This window comes from Muntiacus reevesi, chromosome 5 (assembly GCF_963930625.1).
Source record: "Muntiacus reevesi chromosome 5, mMunRee1.1, whole genome shotgun sequence".
NCBI lineage: Eukaryota > Metazoa > Chordata > Mammalia > Artiodactyla > Cervidae > Muntiacus > Muntiacus reevesi.
The window spans coordinates 6,602,920-6,620,560 of record NC_089253.1 but is presented as its reverse complement, the minus strand read 5'-3'; the positions used below and the strand labels follow the sequence as shown (position 1 = coordinate 6,620,560).

The 17,641-nt window shown below is 37.0% G+C and overlaps 1 protein-coding gene across 1 annotated transcript in view; it reads left to right on the top strand.

Moving 5' to 3' along the window:
* The window catches only part of TYR (tyrosinase), a 110,823-nt gene that overhangs the window by 37,266 nt on the left and 55,916 nt on the right, over positions 1-17,641 (top strand). The window contains exon 3 of the mRNA XM_065936709.1: positions 7,235-7,382. Within this exon, the coding sequence (XP_065792781.1) occupies positions 7,235-7,382 (148 nt within the window). The remainder of the gene's footprint in view (positions 1-7,234; positions 7,383-17,641) is intronic.

The window sequence follows — 17,641 nt, the reverse complement described above, 5'->3', positions numbered from 1 at the left end:
AATGTACATTTTTCTATCTTCTGTTTTTTTTTTCCTCCAGTTATATCCCTGAAACTCTACGAAATGTTAAAATAGGTTAGAGAACCACTTAAAATTAAATCAAATAAATTCAATGTACTTGGTTCCAAAAATTTAACCATGTATTTTTTCACATTTTAGACTCTAACAGGCATGATAAAATGTAACGTTTATAGCCCAGCTTCCTAGAAAGGAGTATCCTGAATTCGATAATAAATGTGAAAGTGCCTACCTAGTGCTTGCTTTGTAGTAGTTGCTCAATTTTTTAAAACATCATTTTCATGGGTACACATTGGAGCAGTTATCAATAAGAAAAAATTTCAAGGTAGAAGTTCATGATGTGGGATTTTAAAGGCAGAAGCATTTTTAGACTGTCACAATATAGGAGGAAAATATTTTAGGTGAAGGAAATAATACATTCAGAGGTAAAGTCTTTAAAGTGAGAGTTCAGGTTTAGAGGTTAGAGAGCAACTTTGCCTAAATCATTGAATTTCGACCCTGTTTGCACATTAGAACCACCTGGGGTGTTTTTAAAACTCCAAGTGCCTGAGTCCCACTCTGTACCAATTAAATCTGAATCTCCAGGGCTCCGAGATAGGCATCAATATTAAAAAAACAAGCGAACAAACACAAAAACTCTCCAGAGTGCTACTGGGGAAGAAACGAAAGAGAAAGATAGATGGAGTGACAAGCTGAAATTTCCTATTGTTATCATCAGCCTGAAACTGTGTTTATTAATTTCCCATAGGAATGTAGCACGCAGACTTGAAGGCATATCACAGAGTAATTTGGGCAACTGTCACTGCCCTTCACAAAGAACTTTGAGCCATTTTGGCATTTGTGACTGCTAACAAGGTCCCTGCTGGCTTGTTAGACTTTCCATCCGTGGGGAACTATTGCAGAGGCAATAATGCATTCTGCATCTTGCTGATGATAGTCAACGGGTGAAAATAGCAAGTCACTAAATTCACCTCTTAGTGTATGATAAAAGGTTTTCAAGGTGTGTCAGCAAGCCAGTATGAAGACTACCACACTTTAGTGTGCAGAAAAAGAGCATGGGATTTGAAGTCAGTCAGAGCCATAGTCAATTCCTTGATTGCCTCGGTTTCTAGCTTGAATTTAAATGTGTTTTTTAACTTCTCTTAAGTCTTCTCATCTGAAAACTTGGGACAGTGATAATATTCACCCCTGGGATTCAAATGAGATCATGTACATGAAAGACATTTGAAAAATTTGATCTATAAATTACTATTACTTGTGCTTAGAATTCCTCTTGGACTCTCTCTTCCACAAGGAAATAAAATCTTGGCACGAGAAACTACTGATGTTGGTATTATCTTTTCTATCTTTTCAAGGTGATTCACCAGCCAAAAAATGAATTGTGTGAAGAAGTAAAGTAGAAAATAATTTATTCACATTTTATATTATTTACATCCATAACATTCTCTTAATTTGGTGACTTAACAAGTAGGAGCATAGAGCTTTTTAAAGGTCCCTTGTAGATTTTATGGAGAGAAATGTTATTTTTCCTCCTCCCAATCTTTACAGGATGGTATCAGTGAAGAATTGAGGAGTATTTTTAAGGCGTTTTAAAAAACTGATGTATAGTTACTGTATAATATTGTATAAATTATGGGTGTACAACATACTGATTCACAATTTTCAGAGGTTATCTTTCACTTATAGTTATTATAAAATATGGGCTATATTCCATGTCTTGTACAATATATCCTTGTAGCTTATTTTACACCTAGTAGTTCGCACTTATTGACCTATCCCTATACTGGCCCTGCCCCCTCCTCTCCTCACTGACAGTTTTTAAATTCTTCTCCATATATGTGAGTCTGTTCCTTTTTTGTTATATTCACTAGTTTGGTATATTTTTTAGATTCCACATATAGGTGACATTATACAGTATTTGGCTGTCTCTATCTGACTTATTTCACTTAGCATAAATGCTCTCCAAGTCCATGCATGTTGCTGCAAATGGCAAAAGTTCTCTCATTTTTAGGGCTGGAATAGTATTCCATTGTGTGTATGTAAACACACACATATATACCTTGGACATATATATATACACACTATGTTGAGAAATATTTTATATTTTCTTTTAAATACAAAGATGTGCAAGGTTCTGCTTCCGACTATGGAAAATCAAAGCAAAGTCTTTGGTCTCTGTTTCTGAGGACTCTCCAGTCCTATTTTAAGAGATTAGATACGCACAGTCCGTTTAAAATTGTTACTATAATCAGATTGTCTAGATTAACAATTTGGTACTTATCACAAAGAGGTTGGGTGTTTGTCCAACCTGTACCTTTGAACTATTTCTGAGCACATAACACAATGTATTCTGACAAACCCCATGTGCTTCTCATTCAAATAACCTTCATAAGAACATTGGAGACTTTCCTAGATGCATCATCTGGCAAGTTAGCAAAAAAATGAGTAAAGAAGCTCTAGCCTGGTTGAAAACATGCTTAGAATAGCAATCTAGTTTTCAGGATCACCCTGACGCATCTATTGTTGGCTGAGGGCAAGCAGGCAGGCTTTTGTAGAGGAAAGGAATTTAGGAGGAGCTTCCTGAGTGGTGCTAGCGATAAAGAATCTGCGGCCAATGCAGGAGGCAGAAGAGACATGAGTCTCATTCCTGGGTCAGGAAGATCCTCTGGAGAAGGAAATGGCAACCCACTCCAGTCCTCTTGCCTGGTAAATCCCAGGGACAGAGGAGCGTGGCGGGCTATAGTTCATGGGGTCATGAGTCAAGAAGTGTCTGGTGCTGGGATGGATGCTTAGGGTGGAAATTTGTGGCAAAAGCAGTTTTTCTGTGGTTGGAGTGGCCCATATTCTTGGTTAGCAGCTCTCTGGATAGGCACCAATTTATCAGAGGCAACAAATTTACAGAAATGATATATACTATTCAGGAAGCATTTGTCTTGTGCTAGATTCTATACTAATTGCATCACACTTGCTGTAAAAGTGAGAGAAATTGTTTGATAAATAGACAAATAGATGGGGAAACAATGGAAACAGTGAGAGACTTTCTTTTGGGGGCTCCAAAATCATTGCAGATGGTGACTGTAGCCACGAAATTAAAAAATGCTTGCTCCTTGGAAGAAAAGCTCTGACCAACCCAGACAACATATTCAAAAGCAGAGACATTACTTTGCTGACAAAGGTCCATCTAGTCAGAGCTATGGCTTTTCCAGTAGTCATGTATGACTGTGTGAGTTGGACTATAAAGAAGGCTGAGCACCAAACAACTGATGCTTTTGAACTGTGGTATTGAAGACTCTTGAGAGTCCCTTGGACTGCAAGGAGATCCACCCAGTCTGTCCTAAAAGAAATCAGTCCTAAATATTCATTGGAAGGACTGATGTTGAAGCTGAAACTCCAATACTTTGGCCACCTGATGCGAAGAACTGACTGATTGGAAAAGACCCTGATGCTGGGAAAGATTGAAGGCAGGAGGAGAAGGGGACGACAGGGGTTGAGATGGTTGGATGGCATCACCAACTCAACCGTCATGAGTTCAAGTAAACTCTGGGAGTTGCTGATGGACAGGGAGGCCTGGCGTGCTGCAGTCCATGGGGTTGCAAAGAATCAGACACGACTTAGTGACTGAACTGATTGACCGAGGGTATGAGAGAGGGGTATTAATTATTCCCTCTTTTACCAATGAAGAAAACAAGGCTCGCAAAACATTACTTGAGAAAAATAATACTTTTTTAAAAATAAGAAACATAGAATTTAAACCCAGTTTGCTCTTCTCTAAAAATCTTTTCTCTACAAACAGTATCTTCAAATTGCTAAAAAACAACAACAACAACAACAACAAAACAAAACACCACTACAGGTTCACTAAGACACTTTGGTACATGGCACAGAGAGTTTTAAGAAAATTTATTTCCAGAGCTTTCTCCCAAATATATTTTACTAAAATCATTCTGAATGAGAAATCTCCTGAAATTCTTCTTTACCACCTACCCTTGCTTAATCTCCCTTCAACTTTTCAGAAGAAAGGTGTACCTCCAGCCTATATCCATACTTATCACAGTACACTCCCAGAAGAGGTAAAATCATACGAGGTACTAAAGCAGCAGAGAACTCAGAATATTGGTGCCAGTGTTGCTGGAATGAATGGCTCTAACGAAAAGTAGCGAGTATCTTGAAAGTTAAGTGCTTTGTAAATAAAAGCACTTAGAGCTACTTTCATCAAAGAATTTTTGTTTGAGTTGTCACTGATGGATTAGATTATTTTGATGCTGAATCAGCTATGTCATTTTTGGCATATACTAAAAAAAGACTTTAAATAATTAAGTGAAACTCCTATAAAAATCTTTTTATTACCATCTAGTTTTTTATGAGAATAAAGTTTTCAAGACTAATGATTTTTTTTTAAATTTAGAATTGAAAATATGGTGAGCCTTATTCTTTCTAGCAACAGCTATTGCAGGGTATTACAGATATCTGCAATAATTTTTAACTCACAGATGTTAGTCACTCAGTCGTGTCTAACTCTTTATGACCCCATGGACTGCACCCCACCAGGCTCCTTTGTCCATGGGATTGTCCAGGCAAGTATACTGGAGTGGGTCGCCATCCCTTCTCCAGAGAATCTTCCCTACCCTGGAGTCGAGCCTGGTCTCCTGAATTGCGGGCAGATTCTTTACTGTCTGAGCCACCAGGAAGCCCTTTTAAATAACAATCTTTCATAAGCATTGTTAAGAAATGAATTTTCAATAAAACTTTACTTTTCATATTTAATAACTTATTTTGTAAAATATTTAGTGTTACGTCATTCTAATAAAATATGTATTACTAAAATTTTTAATGACAATCTAGATTATATTGTCACATGAAGTTTTTAAAAGGTAGTTTTAAATTCTATACCTAATTTTGTTGCAGAAAAGTATGATAGCCCGTTGAATATTTTTAAAAAAATTTCAAGCATAATATATAACATTTTGGCATACTCCTGTGGGAAAACAGAATAAGAACATGAGATCTAGTGGAAAAAAAAGGAAATCCTATAAAATTTCAGACTATAATAAAAGAGTTTGTTTGGGAACTTTGATATGGGTGATGGCAAATATCAAACCATTACACTGGATACATTTTTGTAAAGTGATTCCAAATTTTTTATTTTAAAATTTATACTATTTGCAATATCTACCCCTGAATTTTTTCTTCTAAAACTATTTGCAATTATAATTAAAGAAATTTAGAAAGTACTTAAAATATGTGAGAGCATACCTAAAAGATGGTTTTAAAGCTTTCATTTTGTTCTAATCAAAGATAGAAGCTTAAAGACCATTGCTCTACAGAAATTCCCCCATGATATATGACTTATTACTAATAGGAAAAGCAATTAACCAATGCATTTAAGAGCTTAAGTTCTGGAATAAAACAAGTTTGTGTTCCAACCTTAGCTTCTCTTATTTGCTTTTTAATCTTAGACAATTTGCTTAAACTCTCTAAACTGCTTTATCCAAATTTACATAACAGAGATTATGAAGACATCTAATTTGTAGAACCATTCTGAAGGTTACATGAAAATAATCATGTTAAGCTTTTAGGAAAATCCCTGCACATATTAAGAACCATGTATATACAATCTTGGGCTTCTCAGGTGGTGCTCGTGGTAAAGAATCCACCTGCCAATGCAGGAGAAGCAAGAAATGTGGATTTGATCCCTGGGTTAGGAAGATCCCCTGGAGAAGAAACGGCAACCCACTCCAGTATTCTTTCCTGGAAAATCCCATGGACAGAGGAGGCTGGTGGGCTATAGTCCATGGGTTGCAAAGAGTCAGACATGACTGAGCAACTGAGCTCACACACAGACACAATCATAAAAGTTGTCATAAAAGCAATGTCAGAGGGGAGAGAGAAGTGTGCGGTCTTGGGTTAAGCTTCTGGAGGTAGCTGGGCTTGATATTGTCTCTGAGAATGAGTATAAAAGCTCAAAAGGAGGAAATGAAAACATCAGCTGAGGGGGCAGAGATGCTGTCAGCCACAATGGTAGGAGGAGACAAACCATTGAACTCAGAAGTTAAGAGCTGCACTTTAAAAATGAAGCTGACAACAAAATAATCCTAACTGTTGAAAGGAAGCTAGTTTCCCTCTGCCTCCTATTGTCTGCGCTGTTTCTATCCTACCTTTTAAAATAAAATTATAACCTCACAGTTTCTGTTTTCCTGATAATGCTAAAATTTGAAATTCAATAAGTCCTTGGCATTTTCCTTCAGCTTGGTTCTGATTTACAGTTTAACTCTGTTCCTCCCACTTTGTTTGATTTTATATCTGAGTTCTACTTTTTTTGTGTGTTTTCCCTGAATGGACACTGAAATGATACCATACTTCACCTATTCCCTGGTAATGTATGAGAGAGAACACAATATCAAGAGCTCAGATGTTGCCGTCTATCAGTGGGTTTAAAATACCGACTCGTCTACTACCTGTGCAAGCTTGGAAAACTCGGGACTTTTCTGAGCTTCATTTTTCTCTTCTTTCCAGTGGGGATAATTTCTAATCAGCAGAGCTGCTGCAAAGACTGAAGGACTTATGTCACAGAAAGCATTTAGCTCAATTAACACACAGAAAAAAATAACTTATCATAATTATTATTCCTGGTGCAATGAATAGAGCCATTTAATGGAGTCCTGATTAACTTTTAAATATTTTGCAAAATGAAACACATTACCCGAAGTCCTCCAGACTGTCAAAGATGAATTGTAATGTCAGTGGTCACAGGTTTTAATTTTCCTCTGGAATCAGAAATAAAAATTAAAAGTATCCACCGGAACTGGAAAGCAAGAGGACACATCACAGCTAGAAAGATGTTTTTAAGGCTGACTGAAGTGAGAGGGACTGTGCTGATTATCCCAAAAAGGTCTTATTACTTTTTAGGATCTAAAGGAGGAATCCTAGGCAGAAGCAACAGGATGGAACACAGACTGGCTTAGCCAATTCCATCTGGCTAATCAGTCCATTGTGACCAGATTAGCACCATTCAACTCTACAAAGATTTATTAAATGCTCACTGGGTATCTGGAATATGAACAACCCCAATATAGAATGCATTTTATGATTGACTTTATTGTTTTGAATCAGGCAATTATTTTTCAAGTGCAGTTGTAACCCAAATGAGAAACTCACTTAGATTTTCAATCATTAAACTTCTTTTTTTTTTTTTTTCCAATTTTCTTTTTGCCAACAGGATTTGCTAATCCACTTACTGGGATAGCAGATGCCTCTCAAAGCAGTATGCACAATGCCTTGCACATCTACATGAACGGAACGATGTCCCAGGTACCAGGATCTGCCAATGATCCCATCTTCCTTCTTCATCATGCGTTTGTTGACAGGTTGGTTGGCACTTCATAAATTATGTGATTATTGGTTTTAAATGTAGTGGATGTCAAGAAGATGTACAAAAAGCCAACAGGTCCATAAAAAGATGCTCAGCATCACTAGTCGTTTGAGAAATGCAAATTAAAACCGAAATGAAATAGTACTTCTTGCTTGTTAGAATGGCCATCACCAAAAAGACGAGAAATAAATGCTGGGCTGGATGTGGAGAAAGGGGAATCCTTGTGTAGTGTTGGTGAAATTTGTAAACTGATACAGCCATTATGGAAAATGCTATGGAAGATCCTCAAAAAATTAAAAATGCAACCACCATATGATCCAGCAGTCCCAACTCTGGGAATGTATCCAAAGAAAACAAAACACTTAACTTGAAAAGGGCACCCCTACGTTTATAGCAGCATTATTACAGTAACCAGGATGTGGAAACAAGGTAAGAGTCCATCAGTGGATGAGTGGTTGAAGAAGCTGTCACCATCTCCACCTCACTCCCGTTCCCAAGAACATGGATATAGTATCAAATGAGTAAGCGAATATTTGCCTGGAAGATTATGAAGCAGATTTTATTGCTTTCTTGGCAACTTTAATATTATAAGAATTAAGTAACAACCCATATCAAGTTTTATTCAGAAATCAGTTTTCAAGAAAGTATGTAAGCACCAAAAGTATGATAGCAGATAACAACAAAACCAGCAAACCTAGACATCAAGGCAGAAGGAAGAATGTTGGGAAGAATACCCTACCAGCACAGATTGGACTCTTTGCTGTTGTTGTCCAGTTGCTCAGCCTTGTATGACTCTTTGCGACCCCCATGGACTGCAGCATGCCAGGCTTTCTTGTCCTTCACTGTCTCCGGGAGTTTGCTCACACTCATGTCCATTGAGTCAGTGATGCCTCCCCCCATCTCATCCTGTTTACTGAGTCATTTTTATGTCATATTATCTTTGTGAATTTTTGGCATTTTTTTGATCTTTGGTGCCATTCCATGAACTTTAAAGAAACCTAAATTTCCTAGATCCCTTGATGCCCCAGGAAAGAAATACGCAAACTATGGCTTTTAGGCCATATCTGTCCCTTATCTTATTTGTAAATAAGATGTAATTGGAACACAACCACAGTCATTCATCTACTTGTTGTCTATGGCTGTTTTCGTGCTAAAATGGCAGAGTTGAAACAAGGCCATATGGCCCACAAAATAGAAAAAATCTAGTTTCTGGTCCTTAATAAAAAACATTTCTTGACTCCTGCCAACCACCAAATTCCATATTTATAAGCCAGGTGAGAGAAAATGGTTGATCTTTATCTAGCCCACCTTGATCTATATTTATAGAAAATGCTATAATTTAATTCAATGTTTGGAGGCATTTTTAATGGAGGTAAAGCTATTATGAAGATATACAATGTTTAGAAGCCTCTCCCACCTTTGAAAATTAAAATTTTCATCTTTCTTAGAATTATTTGTTAATCCTATCTTATGGCTGCTCAGTTGTATCCAACTCTTTATGACCCTATGGACTGCAGCATGCCAGGCTTCCCTGTCCTTCCCCATCTCCTACAATTTGCTCAAACTCATGTCCATTGAATCATTGATGTCATTCAATCATCTCCTCTGAAAAGCATCTTTATGAAGAAAGATAGAGACCTGTGAATTGCTGCAACATCTGAGCCGTCCTCTTAGTTCTTGGTGTACAGAGATGCGTTTTCCAATCAGATGATCTATTTATTCACAATTTCAATTATTCACAAACATATTTGTTTAATACCTACTGTGTGCTGAGTACACTTGCCTGAGTGTTTCACACTCATTACTGCTGCTATGCATTGCTTTTACCAGTCTTCAAATCAGGAACGTATTTTCCATGACTAATCTAATTTCTACACAATCTTCAAGACCATTTTCAATTTTTAGCTCTTCCATGTTGAATGACCAGACCATGACAGTCTAAAACCATTTCTCCCATCCAAAAGCATGTTGGAGCCAGCCCCAAATCACTAGCAAGGTTGAATTATGTACATATTTTCAGAACTTTGCATTCGGTGATCTCAAGCGTAGCTAGAAACCAGTATTGGTAGGAGTATTTACATCAAGAAACTGGCAAATGCTACAAATCAAGACTTTCACTCTGAGAGAGCTGGTTGTTAAAATAATGGCCAGCATAATCCTGCTCCTATCTGTTAACTCACATCACTTTCTCTACTTCTTATTTTGAACACATCATTTATATCATTCTTATTGATTGTGTGCTTTTCTTATTGATCGTGCTTTGTTTCTACCACTAATCTCTGAGCTACTGTAGCAGGACCCACATCTTGAATTATATCTGTTTTTTTTCCCCACAACATTTTGTCTACTTTGTAATTAGAAGATCTGTAATAAATCTGTATCAAATAAATAAATAAATGAAAAAAATCTTAGCAAGTTACTTTCATCATAGCTACAAAGGAAATACAGAGAAGTCAAGTCTGGTAAAGCACAAATCATTCAAAGCTATAAACTTGCTTCAATATTTAGCGTGTTTCTAGGCCATTAGACCTTGTTCTTGACATTGGCTAAACAGGATAATGAGACAAGATCACTGGCTTAAAAAAGCTTAGTCTAGTGGGAAATGCAAGTAAACAACTACAGTATTTTATAATTCATTACAGGATGATATATGAATGGCGCTCTGAAGAGCAGGAGGCCTACAAGACAAGAAGGGTATTCAGGATTGGGAGAATAACTCTTACTCACTAAAACCAGGCACAAGTTTGAAATATGAACTGAAGAAAATAATGGAAGCTTAGGGTCCAAAAACAAGGAAATATGCCTCAAGGCACATGTGTAGAGAAAGTGAGAAGATTCCAGTGACCAATTAGCTTACCACCAAAATGTACCATTATTGGGCAAATAAAGACATCAGTTCAGTTCACTTCACTTCAATCGCTCAGTCCTGTCTGACTCTTTGTGACCCCATGGACTGCAGCATGCCAGGCCTCTCTATCCATCACCAACTCCCAGAGTTTATTCAAACTGATGTCCATTGAGTCAGTGATGCTATCCAACAATCTCATCCTCCGTCATCCCCTTCTCCTCCTGCATTCAATCTTTCCCAGCATCAGGGTCTTTTCCAATGACTCAGTTCTTTGCATCAGGTGGCCAAAGTATTGGAGTTTCAGCTTCAGCATCAGTCCTTCCAATGAATATTCAGGACTGATTTCCTTTAGGATGAACTGGTTGGATCTCCTTGCAGTCCAGCGGACTCTCTCTTCTCCAACACCACAGTTCAAAAGCATCAATTCTTCAGTGCTCAGCTTTCTTTATAGTCCAACTCTCACATCCATATATAAGTACTGGAAAAGCCATAGCCTTGACTAGACTTGACTTAACTTGACTATTCTTAGATTGAGGATAAATCCTTTTCATTAAAAATTCACTCATTCATCAAGCATTTTAAGTTTTTACTGTATTCTAGATACTATGCCAGTAACTGTGCCTTTTTATCTATTGGTACGAATAAAAAGGCCTGACTTCCAGATGCTTTGTTGTTGTTTAGTAGCCAAGTTGTTCCAGCTCCTTGCAACCCCATGGACTGCAGCACACCAGGCTTCCTTGTCCTTCACTGTGTCCTGGAGTTTACTCGAACTCATGTCAGTGATGCTATTCAACTATCTCATCCTCTGTCGCCCCCTTCTCCTCCGTCCCTCAATCATTCCCATCATCAGATCTTTTCCAGTGAATTGGCTCTTTGCATCAGGTGGCCAAAATATTGGAGCTTCAGCTTCAGCATAAGTCCTTTCAATGAATACTCAGGGTTGATTTTTTTAAGATTGACTGGTTTGATCTCCTTGCGGACCAAGAGACTCTCAAGACTCTTCTTCAGTACCACAGTTTGAAAGCATCAGTTCTTTGGCTCTCAACTTTCTTTACAATCCTTCAAACAGACAGGAGACAAAAACACATAGCAATATAACACTGTCACCTGCATCTCCTGCATTGCAGGCGAATTCTTTATGGTTGAACTGCCCAGGAAGCCCATGAAAGAAATGTAAGAGGTATGTGAATCCAGAGAAGGAAGAACTTAACTTTGTCCTAAAAATTAAATGCTTTCTAAACAAGACTATGCTTAGATTGACTCTTAAAGATAAGGAGAAATTACAGACATGACAGAAAGGTAAGGAAATGTATGTCATATTAAGGAAACAAAATAGAGAAATTATAAGATAGAGGAAAGCAAACAGGTATTTGGCCTGGCTGACTGGAGAATAGTTTTCCATAAGCAAAAATTGAGAAAGCTAGGGTCAAATTTGGGGAAACTAGCATGTTCTTGATTTCCTTGAAGGACTTCCTTTAAAACTCTATTCAAATACGTTAGTTTTTCTTTAATTTTAAATTAAACCACACTCACAACCTGAGGAATAAGCAAATTGAGGAAAATTGCCTAAAGTCTCTACTACCATCTAAGTAGAATAAATAAATTTTAAATGTTTAGAAAATTTTAAAAAGCAGAGAAAGGAACAAATTAGCAAAGTAAGAGAAGTTTCACATCACCATTTTTCTTTGGTATTTCCAGAAAGAAAAATGTTTGTCTTATATGCACAAAGTTGTCTTGATTCTGTACTTTTCCCTCTATTTAATAATCTATATCAGGTATATTTCTATATCAGTACATACAGATCTATCTCTTTCCTTTTAAAGGCTTCATAGAATTTCATTGTAAACCACAGATTGGGAAGAAATATTTGTAAAACACACATATGGTAAAATACAATTATCTAAAATGCACAAAGAATTCTTAGAACTCAACAATAAGAAAATGATCCCAAGTAAAAAATGGGTCAAAATCTTAGCAGACACTTCACCAAAGAAGATATACAATGGCACACAAACACATAAAAAAGTGTTCCATGTCACATGTCATTGGAGAAATGCAAATTATAACTCAGAGATACCGCTATACGCTTAGAAGAACTGGGAGCATCTGACAACATCAAATGCTGGTTAGGATATGGAGCTCTGAGAACTCTCAGTCATTGCTGGTGGAAATGCAAAATTATGCAAGCCACTTTGGGAGACAGTTTGGCAGCTTCTCATAAATTAAAAATGCTCTTACCATAGGATCTAATAAACATGCTTCTTGGTATTTACACGAAGGAGTTGAATACCTATGTGCACATAAGATCCTGAACATAGATGTGTATAGCAACTTCCAACTTCCAACTTCCAAATTTGGAGGCAAACAGAATGTCTTTCAATAGGTGAATGGATAAATAAATGCAGACAATAATATATTATTCAGTGTTAAAAAGAAATGAGCTATCAACGTATGAAAAGACATGAAGAAACTTAAATGCATATTGCTAAGCAAAAGAAGCCAACCTGAAAAGGCTATGTATTGTATGATTCCAACTATAGAACATTCCCAAAAAAGCAATATAATGGAGATTATGAAATGATCAGTTGTTGTCAGGGCTGAGAGCAGCTGGAATGAAAACAAGTAGAACACAGGATTTTTAGGGCAGTGTAAATGCTGTATGATAGCATAATGTTGCTTATGTTATTATACGTTTATCCAAACCCATAGAACGCCTGAGGTCAAGAGTAAACCCTAAGGACACCTACAGACTTTCCTTGACTGTGGCATGACATTGTAGGTTCATCAGTTATAACAAATGCACTACTCTGGTGGGGGATGTTGATGAGGGGGAGGTTATATGTCTGTGGTGGAGGGAGGGGTATCAGGAAATCTGTGTCTCCCTTTAATTTTGTTGTAAGCCTAAAACTTCTCTTTCAAAAAAAGTCTTTAAAAAGAGGTAAGTATGGTTGTAGCCTTCCTAACACTTTAGATAACTGAAATTATGACTGGTCACAATATACTGTTGTTGCATAATATCAAGCAATACACCATCAAGATAATCAGAAATGTGACATGGACAGTGAGGCATTGATGAATCTCTAGGAAACTGTCATAAAGCCCAGAAGTTCGAAAAAGTGAATGGCATTGACTTAGAACAATTTAACCTAGGTAGCCTGAGTCGGAGAAGGAAATGGCAACCCACTCCAGTGTTCTTGCCTGGAGAATCCCAGGAATGGAGGAGCCTTCTGGGCTGCCGCCTATGGGGTCCCACAGAGTCAGACACGACTGAAGTGCCTTAGCAGCAGCAGCAGCCGCCGCCTGAGTAGCTCCTTATTTGAGAATGTTTCTCTTTTTTGTTTTCAATTAGTTTTATTAGTTGGAGGCTAATTACTTCGCAACATTGCAGTGGGTTTTGTCATACATTGACATGAATCAGCCATAGAGTTACATGTATTCCCCATCCCGATCCCCCCTCCCACCTCCCCCCCACCCAATTCCCCTGGGTCCTCATCAAACATAACTAATGAACAAGCCTAAGTATTTCTAGCATCTCTTCTTGTAAGGTGAAGCAACAAAACTTTGTTATTTTCTGAGAACCCTCTAAGAAATCACGAAGGTAATTTAAAAGATATTCTACAAGGTTTATTTCACATTTTCTATATGCAGGATCTGATTTGAGCAAGGCAGGGCACGAGTAAGTAGGATTATGAATGGCTGAGAAATAACATTTCATTATATTTTTAATCAAAGTGTCAATAAAACATTTTGAAATTTTAAAAATAAGGTAGCAGGATTGTAAAGAATCTTCATTCTTTTATAAGTGAGGAACAAGAAACCTTTGCTTTTTTTCTCTCTTAAACAATCAAGATTATAGTAAAGGCTACATAAATCTCAGGAAATTCTTCTAGTTAGACACAAAATATCTGCTATCTAGAAAGTTTTTTTAAAAAAATCTGTTATAAAACAAATAAATAAATAATCCTTTATATTGTAGGCAAAGGTTGTAAGCAATAAACCAGTGAGTAAATAAATAAATAAGTAAATAAGTCTGCCAAAATTGAGACCATTTTAAGGTTTTAAAAAATTTTATAACTTATTTTTCAAGCTTAGGCATTATAAATAAAATTCACTTTCCAAATTTTATCCTTCATTAACTCCTTCATATCCTGGAACACAATGGCACTTTAAGACAGATTCTAGGGACTCCACAAGGTCAGCACTAATTTCATTATGATATTAAGAAGTCATGGCTGATTCATGTCAATGTATGGCAAAAACCACTACAATATTGTAAAGTAATTAGCCTCCAATTAAAATAAATAATTTCTAAAAAGATGTTATTAACATGCAGTGTTAATCTAGTCACTGTTTATCTTTAAGTGATTCAATAAAATATTTTTAAAAATATAGAATTCCATTGTATTGGATGCAGCATTCTTTAGTAATCAGATTCAATCCCGGGGTCAGGAAGATCCCCTGGAGAAGGAAATGGCAACCCACTCCAGTGTTCTTGCCTGGGAACTCCTGGGAAATCTGGACAGAGAATCCTGGCAGGCTACAGCCCATGAGGTTGCAAATGAGTCATACATGACTTAGTAACTAAACACAACAACAATCACTTATTAACAGGCATTTTGATTGTTTCTTTTATTTCTGTCTTTTTATGGTAAAATAGTATACATATATTGTTTAATATAATATATATTTATAAAATTTTAAATCATATATATGTATGATTTTGGACATTTGTGAGTACAGATAAGAATAGATTTTTCATATTGGAATTGAAAGGTAAGAGGTTAAATACATTTAAAATTTGTCAATATTAAAATTTTTCAATATTTTCAAATTGCCATCCAAAACTGGTTGTGCAAGCTATTTACACATTTTCACAAACAGATTAAGTGTGTTGGCCAATCTGTGCTCTCATTTGCACTAGCTACTCTCAAATTTATTAATCTTTTGACTCCAAAAAGTGGAAAAATATTTATCTGTATTTTCTGTTTCCTATGCGTGTCTATTTACATTCTTTGCTATGTTATATTAGGTTAACTTGTCATTTTATTATTGAGTTGTACAGGCTCCTCATAATTTCTTAGTTGGTCTTTTTTGTCAATAACCTTATGAATATTTTCTGCAGTTGTCATTTAAATATTAATGGCATGTTTCTTGGTATTCAGAAGTTAATATATGACCTTTTATATAGTTTTTCATATTCATTGTTTACAGCTTCAGAGTCTTGAACTCTTTGTTCTTCAGTTTTCTTCTTTGTCAAAAGAATGGACTGTTCTAAAACTCCTTGGTTCTTTCTGGACTTTACAGTCCTCTGGATAATGTGCTTTTGATGAGATGATAGTAGAATGCATTAGGACAATTACAGGGCTTTAGCGGGTTTCTTAGTGACATTGTAATCATGCTTTTAGTTATGATTAATAGGTAACTGGCAAATAGATAAGTCCAATTTATAGTATAAATTATTTTTCTCTGTTATAGAGATTAAAGTCTGACAAGGAACTCTATGCTATCTCAGATCTGTAAAAAACTTTCTCAAAAGAAGAAGGATTGAAGAGTGATTCCCTAAAAAAAATTGAATAGTTTGGAATGTTGTTTATTCTTTTTCTCTAAGAAGATCAGATTTTGGGTAGGTTAAAGACAAAGACATTTGAAACTTTAAAGCAACCTGAGACTATAGAACCCATCAAGCCAAGCTGATGTTTTTAGCTATGGAATCTGGAACGTTTATGCTCAAAAATTCCTCCAGAAGGAAGATGAACATTGATGCCTGAGGGTACTCTATGGATAACTGTCAGAGAAACAGAGAGAGAACTTTAGAAATACTTCCTTTTCCTTAATACCTCATTGCTCAGGAGGGCTCAAGTGGACAAAAGCAAGCATATCTCTGCATGCATGCATTCATTCAGCTGTTAATTCAGCAAACAGTAAGTCATCTCTCTGCTTTGTGTGCTGTATTATATATTAGGCCAGTGGGACGCAGCAGTCACTAATACTATTCCTCCCCACCTAATGCCATGGATCCAGATATGTAAAAACTGAGTAACATAAAAGAAAATGTAAGTTCTGCAGGGGTCATGGTTTAATAGGCAAGAGTACATGAGAGCGAAGAGAAGAGCATCAAGGAAGTAGGGGCCACAAGATGGTCCTCCTCAACCGCTGGTCTGCAGAGCCTAGCAGCCTACCAGGCACAGAGCGGAGAGTCAATGAGTGGTTGTTAGATTCTACTGTTTGGAATTCTCTTATGACTGGTAACTTTATGAAGAATGAGTAAGATTTTGACTTGTGAAGTTTGGTAGTGAAACATTTCAATTCCTAAACAAAACTACAAAAACTCAGAAACTTCAGGAAATAGGTCATTGTTAAAACCCAAATAAAATACTGAAACCACAGCTGAACTCGAGTCTTCTGCATTGCAGGCTATTTCTTTACCATTTGAGACACTAGGAAAGCGCAATGTGAGTGCTTCAGTTCAGTTCTCTTCAGCTGCTCAGTCGTGTCCAATTCTTTGCGACCCCATGGACTGCAGCACACCAGGCTTCCCTGTTCATCACCAACTCACGGAGCTTGCTTAAACTTGTGTCCATTGAGTCGGTGATGCCATCCAACCATCTCATTCTCTGCTGTCCTCTTCTCCTCCCGCCTTCAATCTTTCCCAGCATCAGGGTCTTTTCAAATGAGTTTTTTCTTATCAGGTGGCCAAAGCATTGGAGTTTCAGCTTCAGCATCAGTCCTTGCAAGGAATATTCAGTGTTGATTTCCTTTAGGATTGACTGGTTGGATCTCCTTGCAGTCCAAGAGACTCTCAAGAGTTTTCTCCAACACCACAGTTCAAAAGCATCAATTCTTTGGCACTCAGCTTTCTTTATAGTCCAACTCTCACATCCATACATGACTACTGACAAAGCCATAGCCTTGACTAGACGGACCTTTGTCGGCAAAGTAATGTCTCTGCTTTTTAATATGCTGTCTACGTTGGTCATAGCTTTTCTCCCAAGGAGCAAGTGTCTTTTAATTTCATGGCTGCACTCACCATCTGCAGTGATTTTGGAGCCCAAAAACATAAAGTCTGTCACTGTTTCCACTGTTTCCCCATCTATTTGCCATGAAGTGATGGGACCAGAGGCCATAATCTTAGTTTTCTCAGTGTTGAGTTTTAAGCCAACTTTTTCACACTCCTCTTTTACTTTCGTCAAGAGGCTCTTTAGCTCTTCTTTGCTTTCTGCCATAAGTGTGGTATCATCTGCACATCTGAAGTTATTGATATTTCTCCCAGCAATCTTGATTCCAGCTTGTCCTTCATCCAGTCCAACATATTGCATGATATACTCTGCATATAAGTTAAATAAGCAGGGTGACAATATACAGCCTTAATGTACTCCTTTTCCTATTTAGAACCAGTATTTTGCTCC